The sequence below is a fragment of the Diadema antillarum genome, unplaced genomic scaffold, assembly GCF_040938485.1.
Source record: "Diadema antillarum isolate AM-2024a unplaced genomic scaffold, OU_Dant_1.0 seq00001042_RagTag, whole genome shotgun sequence".
NCBI classification, from domain to species: Eukaryota; Metazoa; Echinodermata; class Echinoidea; order Diadematoida; family Diadematidae; genus Diadema; species Diadema antillarum.
Window position 1 is genome coordinate 677,843 of NW_027271873.1, and position 21,204 is coordinate 699,046.

At 37.9% G+C, this 21,204-nt stretch overlaps 1 protein-coding gene across 2 annotated transcripts in view; it reads left to right on the top strand.

Annotated features, from left to right (window-relative positions):
- The window catches only part of LOC139743031 (soluble guanylate cyclase gcy-31-like), a 204,556-nt gene extending 183,824 nt beyond the window's left edge, over positions 1-20,732 (top strand). For both annotated transcript variants that reach the window (XM_071653535.1, XM_071653536.1), the window contains 8 exons: positions 1,493-1,592; positions 4,658-4,787; positions 5,311-5,457; positions 7,321-7,467; positions 10,076-10,235; positions 11,738-11,943; positions 12,839-12,978; positions 14,278-20,732. In XM_071653535.1, the coding sequence (XP_071509636.1) occupies positions 1,493-1,592; positions 4,658-4,787; positions 5,311-5,457; positions 7,321-7,467; positions 10,076-10,235; positions 11,738-11,943; positions 12,839-12,978; positions 14,278-14,788 (1,541 nt within the window). In that variant the 3' untranslated portion in view covers positions 14,789-20,732. The remainder of the gene's footprint in view (positions 1-1,492; positions 1,593-4,657; positions 4,788-5,310; positions 5,458-7,320; positions 7,468-10,075; positions 10,236-11,737; positions 11,944-12,838; positions 12,979-14,277) is intronic.
- Positions 20,733-21,204: the final 472 nt, after the last annotated feature.

The following is a 21,204-nucleotide window of genomic DNA, read 5'->3' on the forward strand; positions in this document are numbered from 1 at the left end:
TCATTGGGTGGAAAGTTTACCGCCCGGATTAAGGAGATATCAGGATGCTATACATGTCAGGACGCGGTGCGTCCCGATTTGACGCGTACAAACGCGTCACTTTCTATTTCTTTTCAAACTTCACAACCTTGCATGCCTGTCTTTTTTTTTTTTTTGGATGTAGTGTTTACGATACAAGAGTGTTCCCTTTGCTTCCAATCACTTTTCTCCGTTTTCTAAACATCCGTCATGCCATTCACTTGAAGGCTTCAATCACAGCTGTCCTATCTAGTTCATCTCTCTTTTTTTTATATATTCTTAAATTTTCATTCTTCACTCTAGCTTCGAGACAGCCGCCTATGCTTCATCCGCCCATTTACCCTGCCGAAAGCGCCGCAACCATTCATTAACGTAGATCATTGTACATTTTTCACAATTACCGCGCAAAACGCACGCTTCATCTTACAAACCATTGAGTCACCTGATCGACATCCCAATTTTTCCCCCAATCTCTCACCATTGATCACGTGATCTAAACAGATCTAGGAGAGCACTGTAGAAACAAAAGGAAATGCTGAGGGATGGGTTTATAATCAAATGTTCCGATTTTGAATGCCAGTTAAAGGAAAGTTGTGTCACGCGGCAAAATGGGCCTATTATGCGTGGTTACGAAGTTAAGCGCCGAAGGCACTTTTGCTCTCCATAAATCGATGTACACTTGTCACCTACGTGTTTCGAAAAATCTCTTCTCAATCACGTGACTCCGTGGTCTGTGCGCAGCTTTCTAACGCTTCCTTTCTTAGCAGCTCACGCCATTCTTACCGCACCAAATTAATATATTGCTCTGGATCTCATAGTTCTTTTATAACCGCTGTTTTCTGCAGTTGTTGACAGTTATACATGATTCTGTTCACTTCCCATAAGGAGCTTAGTAGTACATTAAGATGAACAGCTTCATCTAAAGTATAGGTGGGTAACAATGTCAAAATGGAAAGAGCTGTTTGGTTGAAGTTTCAATGCAGAAAACAACATATTTTGACTTCAAAGTATTTTCTTTGCTGATAGCATACAAACATGAAATGCAAGTAGCAAGTTTCTTGAAGTTGTTAAACTAACTCGGAAGCATTTCAGTTGAATCTAGAATTAGAAAGTATGATACGAGAAATCTATCAATGGGCACTATTCCATTTCTAGCAAGTAATCTTGAGACATTTAAGAAAAATCTGAGAGACATTTAAGAGTTGTACAAAATAGACGTGACTTATATTTACTATAAGAAATTTAGAAGCGTGAAAAAAGAACACTTACTAAACCTTAGTTCAGAGATGATAAGAAAAATGTCCGTGTTAAGACAAAGTTTTCGATATTTTTGAAAGAAAAAATATTGAAGAAAGTTGGTCAGATCGAGTGTAAAGTTGGCGCATTAAGGACTTTGTCTTCAAGCCATGGCGCGGACCATTCATTGAACTTGTGAGGAGTTGAAAAATGTTCGATTTCCTTGGCATTCTTGTAGAGATTTTAGAAGAGGTGTTCCACCCGAGACAGATTCGACTCAAGGGCCAGATGTTATCCGTTCCCGAATGGCACGCTTACATATTCCTCGCGACGCCCATGTAAGTAGGCACCGAAACCTTTTTCAGATCGGCTTTACTGATGTATTCTAATCCATGGTTGTTTCATTTTCGTTTTACTGATGGACTTAGTAACTATATAACAATATCAGCCAGTTCGATTCAAGTTGATGTAGTTCTATTCAATTCAATGCATCTTAAATTTCATTGTAATTTCCATCAGAATTTTTAGGGCAGACTACGAAAACACAATTATACTCATTTTGATTCAATTCACGTTAAAGGGATGGTATAATATTGGTAGGGATAAGGATTGAGCTTGTAATTTTTTGCGAGATACACGTGTACTAAGAAACCACTTATGAAATGTTACAGAGGATACCATTCTAAGATGCATTCAGAGTTTTTTGGATGAAGATAAGAGATCCAAAAACAAAGTAAAAAAAAAGAAATTCTAATAAAAGACGGGCCCACTTTTTAGCTCACCTGAGCCAAAGGCTCAAGTGAGCTATTGCGATCGCCCTTCGTCCGGCCTCCGTCGTGCGTCGTGCGTCGTGCGTCGTCCGTCGTCCGTCGTGCGTAAACTTTTTACATTTTCATCTTCTTCTTGAAAACCCCAGGACCGATTTTCATCAAACTTGGCAGGTAGCATCCCTAGGGGGTTAGGAACTCAATTTGTTAAGATGGGCACCATGCCCCACCCAGGGGGCCCCCAGGGGGGCCCAACCCCCCCCCCCCCCAATTAAGGAATCTGTAAAAATCTTCTTCTCTAGAACCAGAAGTGATAGAGCTAAGTTAATACTATGAGTTGGTACATTGATGACTGTAGTTTCAAGTTTGTTCATGGCAGAATCAGGGGTGCCCCCCTTGGGACCCAGGGGAGGGGGTGGGGAGGGGTCCTAATGGGGCCTAAATTATACATTTTCATCTTCTTCTTGAGAACCCCATGACCCATTTTCACCAAACTTGGCAGGTAGCATCCTTAGGGGGTTAGGAACTCAATATGTTAAAATGGGCACCATGCCCCACCCAGGGGGCCCCCAGGGGGCCCAAACCCCCAAAATGAAGGAATCTTTTAAAATCTTCTCTAGAATCAGAAGTTATAGAGCTAAGATAATACTATGAGTAAGTAAATTAATGACTGTAGTTTCAAGTTTGTTCATAGCAGATCCAGGGGTGCCCCTCTTGGGGGCGGGGGGAGATTGGGAAGGTCCAAATAGGGGCCTGAATTGTTCATTTTCATCTTCTTCCTGAAAACCTCTTGATGGATTTTCGTCAAACTTGGCAGGTAGCATCCCTAGGGGGTCAGGATCTCAATTTATTAAAATGGGCACCATGCCCCACCAAGAGGGCCCCAGGGGGCCCCAATCCCCCCAAATTAAGAAATCTTTAAAATTTGGGCCCTTATTGTACATTTTCATCTTCTACTTGAGAATGTCTGGTCAAATTTTAGTAGAGCTGTGAATAATTTAGATTAGTGACTGCGTGAAAGGTAAACTTGCGATACTCAGGTGAGCGCTAGACCCGCGGGTCTCTTGTTATTAGTATCACTTGTTTTTGGATATTTCAGCCATTTCAAAACCAATTTTTGTCAAATAAACGTTGAATTCCTCTTAGAATTGCATGCTCTTTCATATTTCATAAGAGGTACCTGAAAACAGGTCTTACCCAAAACTATACCGTCCCTTTAATCCACTTCAATTCAATGCCATTCTTGTCCATTCAATATGTTTTTACACTTTATTTCACTGTCCAGCGGAATTAATGAAATCACTAAGCCGATATCTCAATTATGAACATTACGATGCAATGAATATGCTTGAAATTTCATATGATGATTCTTAGTGGGATCTTGGCATGGCCTGATTCCACGAACTACAAAACAATGATGTAAGACTCCATATATGAATTTAATTGAGGGAGTGACGTCACGGGCTCACACACACACACACACACACACACACACACACACACACACACACACACAAATGCGTACATACATTCCGGGTCACTCAAAGAAAGTTGTGTCATTACGTAGTCGAGAGCTAGTGAACAAGAATAAAATGACAAACCCGGATGGTACAGACCGTGCAGACAACTACAAGACAACACGTATACGTAATACAGTTGACATTTAAAGGAGACTACGCATGATTTTCAGACTTTTGCATCCGAACATCTATAGATTATAGTTTTTATTGTGATAAAAATTTATAGTGATTGGGATAAGGAATAAGAATGTTTTCAAAATTCATAGCAAATCACAGTAAACAAGGATAATGACATGGTAGCCTCACCATACACACATGTGCCATAGGAAGCAGAACAAAAAAGAAAGCATGCATAAATTCTGCACAGGTGAACTTGTTAGTAAGCAAGTGATAAATTATGGAATTACATTGCTACATCATTGGCCTACTATGTCATCATCCTCGTTCAGTGTAATATGTTATGGGTTTTTTTTTTCTTCAGAGTATTGGTTTATCTGCTCAAGGACCACAATAGATTCCACAGATACATAAATATCACTATCAATTTACGTGGGGCCTTCTATATAAAATAAAATCATGTATATCGTTTTGAATGTCCCTTTGAACGTATAATAATGTCTTCAAAAATAGTTATGTTGAGATAAATGAGAAGTATGGACTGCATATGACACTCCAGCTTATTAACATTTCATAAGATATGTCGAATACTCAGCATTGTGAGTGAACGCAATTTCTCTGATGCTTGACTATGATTTCAACACTGACTTATATTCTGCCACTTTTGAAATGTGCTCTGTAGAAGAGTAAGGTTAACCAAAATCCATCCTTTACTCCGTCTACATTCTATAAGTAAAATTCTGGGTGTTGTTATATTTTGATAATTATCTAAGATTTTACGACATCATTGGTAGCGGCTGACACCCTTCGTTGTGTCCCTACACCCTTTTGCTATCACTGTCATGACTGTGGCCAAACGACGACAAAATACAGAACAACTGGGAATTTTATCATACAGGCCTACGATGTTTTGGAAAAACTTGGATTAGTCCTCCGTTTTTCAATATACTATAAGATTGGTCCTGTTGGTCCTAATTTGGTCCTATATGTCCAACTCAGGTTACCTGATCTCAAGGTCATGTTCCACTCGGGGCTCTACATCAACGATCTCAGTATGCACGACTCGAGTCGAGACCTGGTCCTGGCCGGTACCCAGCAGTCTGCGGAGCTGAAGCTAGCCCTGGACCAAGTAAGCCTGTCAACTTCTCTCACTTCCTCCCTTTCCCCTCTCCCTCATCTTTGTTGTTGTTGGGTTTTTTTTCTATTCATCTCAGAGTTCTTATTCGTGTGTTTCTTCTCCTTCTTCAATGTTCCTTGTGTTGAACTCTGCTCGTATAGTTTCTTAACGTTATGATTCACTTCTGTACAATAGCGTATACAGTAGCGCCTACTCATAGAGGATAATTTTTTTAAATCATGATTTTTCATTATGAGCACATGGTGAATTTATGGACAATTTTTGGGAATTTCAGTGGCGGTTCATATGCATGACGAACTCATGATGCGTTTTTTTTTTGTGAAATCTGGTCAGACAGAACTCATATCTTTTCTTCTTCTTTTTTTTGGCTGAGATTGTATGTACTTTATCTTTTATGGACGTAATTTGATGCGAGTTCCGTTCAGCCCTACCTGGTTCAACCGACCAAATTGAAAGAAAATGGAGAGTATGTGCACTTCAACGACCCTATCTTCTTCCGTTTCTATGGCAACAGGAGCAGAGGAAGAGCGCACAGCTGGAGGAGAGCATGATGAAGCTGGATCAGGAGATGAAGCGAACGGACTCACTGCTCTACCAAATGATTCCCCGCCAGGTCGCCGAGAAACTCCGGCGCGGCGAGCCGGCTACCAACACCTGCGAGGTACAGTGTACTATTTCCAAAGTCCACCTCATGAAAATATGTTGGTAGCTCATAAATATTTACCAAATCCATATGAAACGATTTCACTTTAGAATATGACAGACTGCTTATGACCAGGCAAATGGGACAAACTTGCGACCTCATCGCACGAAGACTTACACTTTCATTTAACATGTTTAATGTCTTGAGTAGAATAATGTCGGGATGACTGCTATAGAAATTTGGCAACTCGGTGTGTTGCTCGTTCATTTTTCTGATGTTTCGATGTCGTTCTGTCTTTTGTGATTTTTTGTACGTTTATTTGTTTATTGTGTTACTGTGAGGAATATACTTTGTTCGTCGGGATCGAGGCATGTAAAATCGAGTTACTGAGGACATTATTATTGCTCTCTTTTTTTTTTTGCCGTCTTTTTAGTATGCAAGAAAGAGGTTATTGCCAATTTCCCTTTTGCCTAGAATCGATTAACCCTTAATCATATCTTACCATATGTCAATTAATAAGAGGACTGTTTAGTGGAGCGGGTTCCAGATTTGCTGGTTCTCAATTAAGGTTTTTCTCGTCAACCTATTATGCCCTCGTAAACCTATTTTGAGGCGATCCAGTCTTTCAGACGATTGGCTGGCTGTCATTCACTGTAGCCAGTCCATGAGATATGGGCTGAATAAAATATTGCGCGTACAGAAACTGTTGCAATTAACTTGTGGAGGCTACATTACGCTGAAACCGGTCCAGCCATGACAGTAATTCATTTTCGCCCCAAACTGTCCGCCTTGCCGGCCATCGTGCGGAGGTCACCCGGGTATAGGGCATGACGTTACCTCATGATCATTTATGGGTTCGCTTGTCAGGCGAGCGTGAAATACGAGCGAAGCAAATGTCTTGTCAAGAGGCATTCATCTTGATAACGAAGTCGTTATCGAGATTTTCTACTCGTGTAATCCCTACCCACAAACACCCTCGTTAGCAATCAGTAATGATTAAAATGGCTCTTGACAGACCCGTAATCTCCTACCTGACGTCCAACGTTGATGGCGCTCTTGCCAGACTAGCTGGCAGTAGAACAGACCAATGATATCGATATTACATCGATGACCGGTAATGTCACGATACAGTCACCACGAGCACAGAAAGTGAAAGGATTGAATAATAAAGCAACATTCAGACTTCGAAGTTTCATTATAGACTCAGGTATGATTCTTCGCTTCATCTTTTAAAGTGGTAAGTTTCATTGGTTGTACTGCATTTTTAGAAAATTATGAATCAAAACGGATTGAGATCTGTTTAGATGTTTCCAAAATCACTTGTAAGTAAAACTCAGCATTTGAATTCAAGGCATATGCTTGATGATTTATGTAGACAATACTTTTCATAGGTTCCCCATGATGAGCTTGTTGATCATTCCCAGGTTTTATTTTCCATTCTGAGTATATTACTATTGTTAGTATGAGTTCTAGTATGGTTTTGTTTGTTTATTTGATAAGTCGCCTTGCCGTATTTACGCGACAACGAAAAAAAAAGAAAAAAAGACGAAAATTCCAAGATCAGTTTAACTTAGAATATTGTTCTCTTTTTATTGTTATTACCATTGTTTTATCATCATCGTCATTACGAATGTTATTCTTATCAATATCTATTTGCTTATTTATTCATTCGTGTGTGTATAAATCAATCAATCAATTGATTAATTAATCAGTCATTAATTACTTTATGTATCTATTTATCTATTCATTATTTTTTATCAATTAATAAACTAATGAATTGATTGATTGATTGATTGATTGATTGATTGATTGATTGATTGATTGACTTACCTTTCCATTCATTGAATGTATTTATTTCCATTTTCACAACGGCGCCCTCAGGTGTTCTCAGCTGTGACCATCCTCTTCAGTGACATCGTGGGCTTCACCAACATCTGTTCGCAGATCACCCCCATGGCTGTGGTCTCCATGCTAAACGGCATGTACACAAAGTACGACAACCTCAGCGAAACCTTCGACGTCTACAAGGTGGGGAGCAGGTTATTTTCCAGTAGTTTGTCCAAGTGATGTAATCCAGCTGATGTAGTATGTAGCATCTTTTTCATTTATTTATTTACTTCATGTCAAAGTTACTTCTCACGAGTTCAGTTGGATGACATTATACATCAAGAGAGAGATATTACAATGTAACACATAAGATTAGTAAGATTCACGACTATTTGCAACACGGCAGTATTCCTGTACAGACTGATATACAATGGGCATGTGCACATGATAGCACATTATTAAAGAAATCAGGCAGTATACAGAAGATTTTGTTGCAATTTCCTTTGATAACGCAGTTGCAACACCGATTAGAATTGACTGTGAACAGGTAAGCCTACATGTCAAACAGGAAGAGAGAGAGAGCGGGAGAAAGAAAGAAAGAAAGAAAGAAAGAGAGAGAGAATGAAAGAAAGAAAGAAAGAAAGAAAGAAAGAAAGAAAGAGAGGGAGAGAGAGGTAGGGGAGAGAACATTGGGATAGTCGAAGTACAGTGCTCCCGTTATAACGGGAGTTATAACGGGAGTTATAACGGAAAATTCAACATGCTTTAAGTTTTCTAGCATAATAAAAGAACACTTGACTTGCCTCTTTCAGAATAGGCAGGAGGAATAATATTACCCTTAACAAAAGTCAGTGACAAGTCGAGGAAATGTACACCTTTTTCAAAAAATTAAGTTTTGTGAAATTCTCTTTATATATTCCTTACATCGTTCTACGCATGTGACATCATACACTGTATTGGTCTTCTATCAATCCAGCAGTGATTGTGCAGATGCTTTAAAAATTCATAACTTCTGTACGGATTGTCCGATTTTCCCCCAACTTTCCCTGATGTGTTCTATACTTTATATGGCTGCATTCACTCAATCCACATGTCTTTGAAAGTGAACTTGTCCTTTAAGTATCATTCGCCCGTTAAAAAAAAAAACAAACATATTACATGTCACGTGAGTTTTCGGCTATGACGTCATACTGTGCTCCTCTAGCTCTCGCTTACAATGTCGTTTCCATGACAACGAGTCATAAATAGTAATGCTGATGCAGCACGTATGTATACGCTGTCCGCTATGTTTACACTGTCATGTTTCTATAATACCGCGTGGAGAAGCGTTCTTCTTTCAACTACCCTCCACAGACGTGACATATACATAGAGAGAAAGAGAGGGAAATACAAAGAAGAGAATTTATATGTTCAAGTTTAGTCATTACACTATACAGGCATTTATCAGAAACAGAGAGAGAGAAATATATAGAAGGGGGTAGCAGAGAAAACAGAGGGAAGACAAAATGCCATTGTAATGCACAATATGAAAGTAATGTACCTTGACAGTTACTCCTGTTTTACGTGTCGTTGCGTACGCAACAGCCTTTGCAAATGCCACGGCAAATACTCGTTCTTGTCAGAGATGATTTGTAAAGGGGTAGGAAAGGGGGGGGGGGAGGGATAAAAAGAGGTCACAGCAGATTAGCTGAGGAGAATGAGATGACAACTGTCGGTATCTAAATTGCCTTTTGATGTCAAAAGTCGTCAGCCTCCTATTCAATGCTGAGATTATTGGCAGTTTGTTTGTACTCTCAGATTTTATGGTTCTTCACGTAGATGAGTCATTCCTTGATGTGTATTTGTGCAAAGGAGTAACTAGTACTGAGAAAGATATAATGAAAAGGTCAGATATGTTTATCGTAGGCATATCATCAGTATTAAAGGGATGCTATAGTTTTGGTTGAGATGGGGACTCAGCTTTTATCTTTTTGCGAGTTAATTAGAAACCACGGGTATGAAATATCAAAGAGCATAATGATTCTAAGAGGAATCAATTTCAAGTTTATTTGATGAAAGTCGGTTTTCAACGGCTAATATGTATGCAAAACAAAGTGGTCCTAACAAAAGGTGGGTCCTACCTTTTATTACAACCTTTTTCTTTTACTATTTGCATATAACAGCCATTTCAAAACCGATTTTCGTCAAATAAACTTTCGATTCCTCTTGGAATCGCATGCCTCTCAATATTTCAACTACATGGTTTCTAATTATCTCGCAAAAACCTGAACCTCCATCTAATCAAAAGACCATACAATCACTCTTAAGGGGAAGTTACCGCAAAATAATTAAACAAAAATAATAACAATAATAACAACAACTACAACAAAATCTTCAACATTGAAAGAGAACTTGGCTAATTCGGGATATTCTCCCATAACATTCTTGGAAAATGTGTGTTTTTTCATAACCAAAACAAAGCAAAATGATGAAAAATGAATATTTGTTATATTTGTTCACATTATTTCTTACCAATATCGTTTGATCATTCTGAAATCACAAATTATTTGAGAGTTTCCATCAAGAGAGGAAGGTACCAAGAATTAAAGGGATGGGATAGTATTGTTTGAGGTGAAGATTCATCTTTTAAGATTTTGAGAGGTACTTGGTGGTCCCGCCCTCATATCCATCTGGACCCCATGTGCATGGACGTGATGATAGACCAGCTCGTGTAGCTGTATATGGGCTATCCAGCCATTTTCTCAGAAGGAAGATGAAACAAACAACAACAAGCAAACAACCCCCAAACAATCATCGTTCTCATTGGCAGGTCGAGACTATCGGTGACGCTTACATGGTGGTGTCCGGTGCGCCGACGGCGACGAAGTACCACGCCGTGCGCATCGTCGAGATGGGGCTCGCCATGATATCCGCCATCGCCGACGTCAAAGACCCATCGAGCAACGTCGACAACATGAAGATCCGAATCGGTGCGTGTTCAAGTGTTGTTTTGTGGTTCAGGCGTTTTTTTTTTGTTTTGTTTGTTTGTTTGTTTTTTTTAATAAGATTCGTACCAACTCAAAGGCACAACATTTTGCGCCTTTTTAGTATGTTTTATGACTTGGAAAAAAACAAACGATTTGCAACCAAATTTCACCTTTGTGCATTTGTTGAAGCTGCTCGTCAAGTCAAGCTCTGCACCTGACTTAGGCAATGTGAATATGATAATGATAATGACAATAATAATAACAATAATGATAATAGTAATAGTAATAATAATAATAATAATAATAATCATCAACATAATCATAACAATAATAATATTAACAATGATAATAATGATAATAGTGATAATAATGATAATAATGATTATAACAATAATAATGATAACGATAATAATAATGATAATAATGATAATAATGACTATAATGATAATAGGTCTGGAGCCATATCCACTATGCCATAGTAAAACAGTACAAAATCATTTAACTCCGATTACCAATGTCGCTTTCCGTATCATACCTTCAGTTTGAAATGGCCAATGGCGACATTATTAGCACGAAAAAACAAAACAAGAACGAAAAACACTCCTGTCATCTTTGCTTGAATAGTTCTTTGTTAGGGAGACAATCTCGTGATACTTGTGCCATTTATCTGGGTTTTGACATGCTGACGCACATTCTTTGGTCAAAAAATGAATCGTGCTTATTTACATAACATATCATACGGTATACTGTTATCACGATATCCTATAACAAATTATACCATACTACACAATATCATATCATACCATACCATTTCATACCGTACCACACCATTATTGTCATATCACACTACACCATATCATACTACGCCATAAGACACGATATACCCACACCACACGTCACCACACCATACCAAAATATTACCCGTGCCACCCTGTTTACGACCCTTAGGCTTTGTGCTTTAATCTCATGACTGTGTGGAAATTTATCGTAAATATTATGACCATGAAGTGCTTCAGCAAATTAGAGACGTTGTAAGTGAACAGACCTATCATACTTATGTCCCTAGAAAGTGGCAGCATGATATATTCAAGTTCAAATTCAAGTTCAAATGTATTCTTTTTTTCCACAATATACAAACACAAATCTCACTTTCTTGAGTGACAGAAACAATGCATACAAATGTACAGAGAAAACAACAGTAATTGAAAAAAAAAAACAGTAGCGAACAGGTAACGATAGTGAAATAGTTGTCGATGTATGCACTGTGTGAAAAAAAAAAAACCGGAGGGACCCGTTTCGTCCAATTCATATCAATTTATTGCCCTGTAAGCAGCGTTAGAAACAGTTCTATATCTTCCTCTCTTTTTTTTCTTCTTTTTTTTTTTTGCTAGAAATTAGGCCATCGCGGGTTAAGACAACGTCTTCTATTTGAAATGCAGTAAACGATTTGATTAATACACATGATCTTCAGCCGATCTTCCTGTATGCTTACTCCAAACGCTCAGGAGTCCATAGCGGTATGGTGGTTGCAGGCGTGGTCGGCCTGAAGATGCCCCGCTACTGTCTCTTCGGCGACACGGTGAACACGGCCTCGCGCATGGAGTCGACGGGCGAAGCGATGAAGATTCACATGAGCGAGACCACTTACGACAACCTCGCCCAGTGGCCCGGCCATTATGTCGTCACTGAGCGCGGGACCACCAACGTCAAGGTAAAACAACAACAAAAATTGTCTAACGCTTTGTGAAATTCTTATTCGCGTCTAGGTAGAAACGCGTAAAAGATCACAACGAGTTCTTACTAGACAGTGATCGACTGCTTGTCTCTCCTTTAATTACATTGCTTAACGCACTTGAGTATTGCAACTAACTGACCAATTGGCTTTCATTTATTACACGTATAAAAGCACCGAATTTATCAGTGTTTGAGTGGTAGCGATGATAAAAAAGCATCGGCATACATACTCAACCGTAAACATACATACATACATACATACATACATACATACAGACAGACATTAATACAAACATACATAAACGAACTCTTGATCACCGGACAGTCGACAACGCGACGCAAGAATTTCACCTCACCAATTTGCACAGTGTATAAGCACTTGAGTGTATACCCATAGAAATTGTGCAGTATGAATTTGCAATTGTTACAATTATTATCACTATCATCATTGAGAAATTGTACTTCGTTTTCGTAAATGCATTCCAATTATTCAGTGATTAGTTACTCAGTTGCAATAAAAATCGCTCCAAGCAAAAACCATTATTTTGAACACATTAACGCAGTACCTGTTGCTATAAGGGATCAGAACCATGTATACTAGCAATCGGACAGAAGCTCTCAGTATACTAGTGGATATGAACCTGTCTAGCAATAGGAAGGTCGTGGGTTCCTATTTTACACGAGTGTGTATGTCCGTGATTGTCTATCATGGCTACTACTCAAAGACTGAATAATCAGTGTTTATATACAACGTCAATGAAGGGCAATTTGTCTGTCAATTGCAATAAAAACAACTCTACGCAAGAATCAGTAGTTTGAACAGCAAGTTCTATGAATGCCGTCATTTCATTATTTTCCCCTCATTCTTTTAGGGTAAGGGAACCATGAAGACATACTGGTTACTGGGGAAAACACACGGGAACGGACTGGACAACCCCCTCTCCCTGGCCTACGATGAGGAGAAGGTACGGTCCAGACAGTCCTCCATCGATTCATCACCCATCTTTAGAAGGTGAGACACCGAAATCAGGTTTTATATTATACAACACATAATGCACAACTCTGAGGGCATTAGTAAGAATTACCCACTCATGATACCTCTGGAATAGTCTAACTTGCAGGAGGCGATAGCCGAGGGTGTTTGGATTATTTCGAAGGTGCCGAGTGTGAGCAATCATTCTAATGCCCAAACAAAATGGTTTGTATTATTTGTTTTATAGAAATAATGATTAAGCAGATCCTTGTTTGATAAAATTCCGTAGCAGCCCTTTTCGCGAGCACACAAAACGATGAAATCTCGCCTACCATGCATCACCAAATGAAAGTGCTAATGGCCGGTCATTATACTTTACTAATGACTGGCCATAAGTAGAATTACGTGATACGCAAAATAAATGCGTGATCACGTGATCGCTCTCAATCAATCATTTGATTAGGATCTGCTTCATCACTTTATGAATGGAAATAAATGACTACTCCTCTACACTCATACACAAATACGTAAGTGCAGGACGCAAATGCAGTAGATAGCAGATGTTGTAGTCTATAATTGTTTAAACAGTTTTAATCATTACCATAGTTATTATAACTATAGTAGTATAAGTAGCAGTAATAGTAATAGTAGTAGTAGTAGTAGTAGTAGTAGTAGTAGTAGTAGTAATAGTAGTAGTATTGTAATTGTTATTATCATCGTTATCATCATCATCATCATCATCGTTATCGTGATGATCATGGAGTGCGTTCACGGAAGGCACAGGTTTTACAATTGTATTCCCAATTACTCGGGTATGTATTGTCAAGCGTCTCGAGCACAACGCCGTGGTGTAAATGTACTATAAATAGTACCCCAAAAGTATAGAACAGGGGCCCGTTTCATAAAACTTGTCATCTGTGACAACTTTTTACTATTTTACACTGAAATTACACTTTTTCTGCATACTTTGAAAATCCATCAAAGATTCAAAAGTCAAGTAAAAATCCTCAAATCCCCAAATACCTGCACTCTTAAACAATATAGCCATTCATCCAATTATACGTAGTTCAAGGAAAGTGAACATTCAACATATTTGTGACAAACATGTCGTTTTAATACTTTGCCAATTATGCGAAACTGTCATCACACGTTGCCAAGACATTGTACTATTAGGAGAACCATGCATTATGGCGGAGGCATACCAGTCGCCATTTCTAGTTAAAATTGTCATTCTTGTAATCATTTTCATTGTTTCATTCTTGTCATCACTTTCATTTCTGATAACTATTCTTATAGTTACATCATCATTTCCAAAATGTATTTTCGCTTTGATTTCAGGAGCATCGCCGGGTCACGACTCGGTATCGCCGATGATGCCCAAAGCAATCGCCAGTACTCGCCGATTCTCAACGATGACGACCGAGCAACCACTCCGAGGCCATCAGGTAACCTGATTCAAGTTCCCGACAACGGCGAAAAGCACAGTTTCTCCTCTACGGAGACGCTGAAGTCAATCGGAGCCAACGAAAACGGGAGTACCCACTCGAAAGGCGATGGCAAGTTCTCGGGCTACATCCCCGTCACGCCAGCGACGTCGAAGCCCGGCAATGACTTTGGTCACGCGTGCACTTGCGGGCGCAATGTCCATCGGATCAACCGCGAAGTGCAGACTGTTAGTTCGTTCGACGCATCGGGGACCCCCGTGGACATCCCTGATATGCACGCCGGTGGCGACGCCAAGGGTCAGCAAGGTAACGGGTCGGACAACGCGTACGTCGACGGCAACCTCTCGGAAATGAACAAAGGAAACGCCAATGTCGCGCATAGCTCGGCGTGCGCCATTCTGTGAATAGGCCATGCCGATTGCCTTTTAAAAATGTTCAGATAACCTCCAGGAGAATTCTAATTTGGCAGCATGAACGACGTTTGAACAATCCTACGAGAGACTTCGATGATCCCTTAGGCATATTTTTACAGTGTGTGCTATGTATAGTGAATCTAGAAACTTTGACTTGTTCCTGTGAACATTTTATACAATTTGAAGCGACCATGATCACGAAAGAAGAAGACCAATCTTCGGAAGGACACGAATTACTGTACGATAGACCAATATTGATAGAGCTTTTATGGGAGTGGCGTGTTCACAAAGTGTGAAAGCGTGAACGAATATTGGTCTGGACGTCGCCGAAAGAATGCACAAATGTCAACGCACTTTTGTAACCTTGGTAGAGAGTCATTGATATGACACATTTGATGTAAATATTTAGATCATTCAAAACATTTCTATCAGCTTTTGACGTCATGTACTTCGTCATTCGAGCTTTTTCAGCAATATTCAGGTATTCAGATATTAACACTTGGCAGTGCGTGATAAGGAGTGACAATGGAAATTCATGTCGGTGTGAATTGTTGCCATTGTATTACTTCTTTCTTATTTGATGGGTAACAAAAGAGAGCAAGGAATTTGTTATACCGCCTAAGAGGACGAGGTGTTGCTCATGTATTCTGGGACTCGTTTGCCTGGTGGTTCAGACGATTATTCGTTACGAATCTGCGTAAGTTACCATTTTCTCTCAAGTTACAAAGCTGACGACCAATACTTCAGTTAAAACATTTCGTTTAGTTGTTGTTTTTTCTTTATTTCTGTTTTCGGTGTGAGAGTTTCTGCACGTAGACGTCAATATGAGCAGTATGTCAGTTGGTGGCGCTAAATATCTTCATTTCACGATTTATAGATCCGCTGTACACTTGTACCTTAAATAGCTACAATATTTTTGTATTTCGTATTTTCAAAAAGCACAACTTCCTTCCAGAGGAAAGGAATATTCATATGATATGTACTTCACTCATTCATTGCTTTGATGTTAGCTACATTTTTGTGGAATACACTAAAACTGTACATCATTCACAGTGTAAAATTACGCATTGTGTATCCATGGTAACCGTGTGCACTTTCACTGCGGGGAAATCTGTGTACAATGGCTGTTGTGTGTGTAAATTTCAGTGTGGAAAAACAAAAACAGAAAGAATGCGCTGCAGTGGTTTGACTCGGGAACAATATGTATATTTGGATTTTGGGGTGTTTCCATTTTGCGATACCAGTATCACAGTTGTATCAACATTCTGTACGATATGTTATATACAATGTTATATTTATATATTGAAGATATGAGTACGCAAAGATAAAATTTTGACTTCTCTTTTAAAAAGATGAAGTAGGATTATAGTTTATCAATCAAATGTGGTATGCTTTGGGTTTATTTTTTTTTTGCAAAACAATAATGTAAGAAAATTGTCTGTAGGACATTGTAGGAAGACAAAGTTTCTAAACATTTTATGGCAATTACACCTCACAAGAACATCACTGCCACGGATACACTATGAATACTTCGAGCTTAAAACAGATATAATTGTCACGTTTAAGTAGACTCAGAGAAAGAAAAAACAAAAGGTGGTTTTTTTTTTATACAACAGATATACATTGTGTTCGTTCTGACATTTATTGGAGTAATGTATTTCATCTTTTAAGGAAGAGATGCAATTAATGATACACGTATAGAGGGATTTGCCAAAGTTATAGAACGGTCAAAAGGAGAGACAAATGCCAATATTTGTATTTTAATCAAGTGGATTGACCTTTGTGAAAAAAAAAAATTGCAGCAACCTTAATCCCTTGAATACACTGCCATGCTTTGTTATTAGTGTTTTTCATGCACAATCGAACAGAAGTTCATTGAAAGGGGTACTTATAGAGAAACCGTTTGCCATTGTACCTTCGTCAATCTCGGTGAAGTCTAGAAAAAGATGAGAAAAAATTGAGTGAGTTTGAAGTCACAAAATTCAAATGTCACTGTTCCCATTAAGTGCAATAGAATTCCGCTAAATACAAGCAAATAAAGGATGAAACTGTCTTCAAATCGTCTTGTTTTATTCGTTACAGATTTATTCATTACACATAGTCAACGAAGGTGAATAAGCAACATTGACCAAGGCTCGACTGAGGTCGATCACAACGTAATTAGTTTTTGCCTCCGTTTGAAAAAGGAACACTGTATATCTTATTGTTTGTTGAGAAAAAAAAATGGCCCGACCCTCAACGCTTCCATACATTTAGATATAGTTCCATTACTATCAAATTACGGCAATATTTTTTGGTTTACCATTTTTGGCATCAGTACAAAGGCAGAGGTGACTGTATATTTGTTTAACACTGTATAAAATCCTTAACCCATCGGTTATGCGGATTGTATCTAATAAATGAGATTTGTCTTATTTAGGAGACATGGGATTAACCTCAATCCCAAGCGCACTGAGGTACAAAGGGTGTGAAGTGATATCTTGACCGGAATCACCATGCCTCCTTCTTCATTGGTCGGATATGTAATCTTGCAAAGTTGTACTATTATGTAGGCCTTCTCGGTCTGAAAGGAAAGACTTCTAACCATTCTTACGATCATTTATTCATTCATGTTTTCATTCATGGCACAAATTCAACTTTGAGATTTTTGTTTCCTTTTGTCAAATAATGAGCATAATATATACTCGGACAAAATGCACAAATTTTCGTTTGCACATGAGGGCAAGTATATGTTTGAAATTTACATAGGAATGCTGAAAACTAATGCTTGTAAAATGCTTTTGCCAAGGAAATACGAGAAAAGAATAACGAGATGTGTGAGTACTATACAGATATCCAAAATGTGTGATCAATGAATGTGTACGAGACTAACAAAAATCCGCTTTGCTCTCCCCGGCTGAACCATTAGTAATATTTCCTCTTTAGTGTTGATAATAGCTAAAAAAACAACAACAACAAAATCTCACTCTGCCTTGGTCTCTGCAGTGCAGATGAATATACTGCCTTGACAAAGTTAATGCTTGAAATAGTGGAAGGGAAAATTATTTCAAGAGTTCACGAAATACTTGTGTAAGTTGGGAGAAATGTCGGATTTAATCCTGCATGTATGCTTGCGTCCCCTTTTTGATTACAACTATAGTCATGTTATCGATTTCTATTAGTAATTATACTTATCTTTGACTACGAGCAAAAAATAATATAACTAATCATTATAGCAGGAATGTTGCTGCTTCTTCAATAACTACAACTACGGCTATTAATAATAGTCGCATTATTAATGATGATTATTGTTATTATCATTATTATCCGCCGTAGAAGCATATGAATGTAAAGATCGCAATACATTGCTGTCATAATCATGTTAAAGATGCGCCACTGTAAGTTCTTTTATCCCCTTCCCGGAACTTAAGGTGAATAGGCTTATTAGATATTGATTTTTCTTAAAACCATCATGAACTGCGTTTACAATGAGCCAAGATTCAAGTATCCAGCACATCTAATGTATTCTAGTAAAACTCATCCATACAATTTGAATTGTACTTAACAAAGTTGGTAGAGCGATTGGATTGTAGTTCGTTATGATGTATTACTCTATGAAGAAAGGTGTGCGTTGCATTACATTGCTTTTAGTGGTAATCGACATAAATGCTATACAGTAATGAGACATAAGATTATCCGAAATCTTTACGTGATTTTTTTTTTCATTTTTTTTCACTCTCTTCTATTTTTCAGATTTCAAAACTGTTTTTTTTTCTTCATTCCATCATCACTAAAGAATAGTGTATTTTACCATTGTAGAATCACTTTCTCATTTCATGTACATTTCGATACTGAGTCTCATCAGAACACGTATATGTATGTCTTTAATCTGACAAAATAATGCATTGCTTTCAGTCTACTATTTTATTACCAACGTTTTTACTATCAATGGTGATCATTGTTGCGGATTACAGTTTAAACTAAAGAATATAGCGAACATGGATTTACTGATATTCATCAACTATCAATTGAGAACAAAAATAAAAGAAACTATTTGTCTAAAATAAAAGCACAAACGAGCAAAAAAAGAAAGAAAGCTGGACGGGTGAAATTAAAATAGAAAAGAATGATAAATCATGAGGTTCGGATACCAAGTACTCAACACGAAAGTTGTGGGAAATATGAGGGTTAAAAAAATGCAAACAAAGGCTGCTACCTCAGAAGGTGTAAATGGCCTGTTATGTTGTCTAATGTACATATATGTTGGGCTCTTTTTTAATAAGCGTTTTCTTTTTCACTGTATTCTTATTCATCAGAAAGATCATAATGATTTTCTTGTCATATTCTTGTTTATTTCTAATGTTGCACGGCGGAGTTTTGTCGTATCGTAATTGGTCCTTTCTCTCTTTGTATAGGCGATAAGTCTGAATTCAATGAAAACTGTGACATCCGTACAGCTGGGGCATTTTATGTGCGTTTCATTTTTTATGCTATTAATTGTAGATTTTGCAGGGTACGCCAAAATGTAAATTATTCATAGAAAAGAGTCATCTGGTTCTTTTTTTTTAATACAGTGACAAAGCCCAATTTCCATTATATGCTTGCTTGTTCTGCTATTTCAAATTTGATTGTGTATATGTGTGTGTGTGTGTGTGTGCTCGCGTTCTTGCCATTGTTAAAACAAAGAATATTCTTTTGTTGTTTGACATGAAAGGAGTTCGTAAAAAAGTTCAAGCAAATCAAGTGCACGAAGTATAGCTCCACTGACTTTTAAGATGGTCTGTAGTTTTCGCGATGTTATCTTTTTCAATTTTGGGAGAAACTGTTGGAATTAAGGTCCATGAAATTTCTTCCGCGGATCAGGCACATTTCAAATTCCCCATTCACATAAAAAACACACAAAAAAAATATGATGTCATATTTTTCTATAATCGAAGTTTAAATGCTGAGCAAAAGAAAAAGACTATTGCGGACGTTTTTACGGTAGTTTTGATGCTGAGACGTTTATAATTTCACAAGAAATTACTGTATGATTATAACATTTATTATGCAGATAAACATCAAAACACTGCCTGTTTAGCGTCTTATCCTATGAGACAGATTTACTGGGTGTGCTGGCACACACGCTTGATTAATGCAAGCTGTCCAATTATTTTAACTCCCTGAAGACCAAAAATAGATTTTGATCATTTTGTATGTTTCACAACCCTCCAAATGAGTCTTCAAATACACAAGTATGCATATAAATATGAAGAACATGAATGATTCAATGTCTTTTTGTATTTTGTTTCCAGCTCAACAACTTTGGTTTCCCCACTTAAATATTGTTCGATTGAATATCTCAGTCAATACAAATATATATAGGTCATCTCAGTTTAAGGAAAATCTCGTCAAGTCATCAATTCAGTTGCATTTTGGTATGGAATTCATGTTCATTAGTTCGTAACAAACTGACTGTCACTGCATTTTATCAAATAAATATTTGTTTAGTTACTCTGATTCGAAAAAAAAAAGTGATGAGACTCGGAAATGTCCAGTCCATTTACAAGCATAAGACCTTGACATTTAGTCATATTGTAGTTTACATGACAACGAATAGAAGGCGTTCTTTCAAGCGAAACAAGCACAATGTGCGCCATGTTTTCTCACTGCCATGGGTGTTTTCATTGAATATTGTCTTTGATGTGCCGTATCCGATGCATAAAATGCGGGGACGTTATTGAACATATTGCTGTCATTTTACAAACCCAATGAATGGCGAGTTCGGCATCTAATATCACTAATACAATGACCAAAGAGATAAGCGGCAACCAGCGCACAGTGGGCCAGAGAGATACCAAAGTGCGCCAAAAGTCACTTTGGGCACTTGGGATTTTTTAATTTTTGACATGCGCTCTTGAGAGGCAATACTTTGAAGAATATATCATTAAAATATTTAAATCAGGTATGTACATTAAAGGGGTATATTTCCTACCTGAAGTAGCAAAATACCATATTTTAAGAGTTTCAAAGCAAATTGTAACCTCTTTAATAAATAAGTAATTTCAACATGTACTTTTTGAGATATCAACCTGTAATTTCTCCCACATATTTTTCAGAGTTCATTTTACGTTATGAATGCCGTAAAAATGCAAAGAAGCTTAATGTTCATGAATATTTTATGCTAAATATCCTGGAAAAGAGGCTAATTATTTGTCTTTTTAATATACCCTAATGAAAAGTTTAGATTGCCACGGATTTCCAACTAAATTCTATTACCACCACATTCCCTGATGTCTCAGCTTTAAGCTGATACCAGATTTGGCTGCCACCTTTTGCCACTTTTTGTGTTAGAGCCGATATTCCGCGACACATTACGTCCATTTTGGATCTTGCAGCCGCTTAGGAATGCTGTTATATCATACGGGGCCGCATGAGGGCGGCATTTT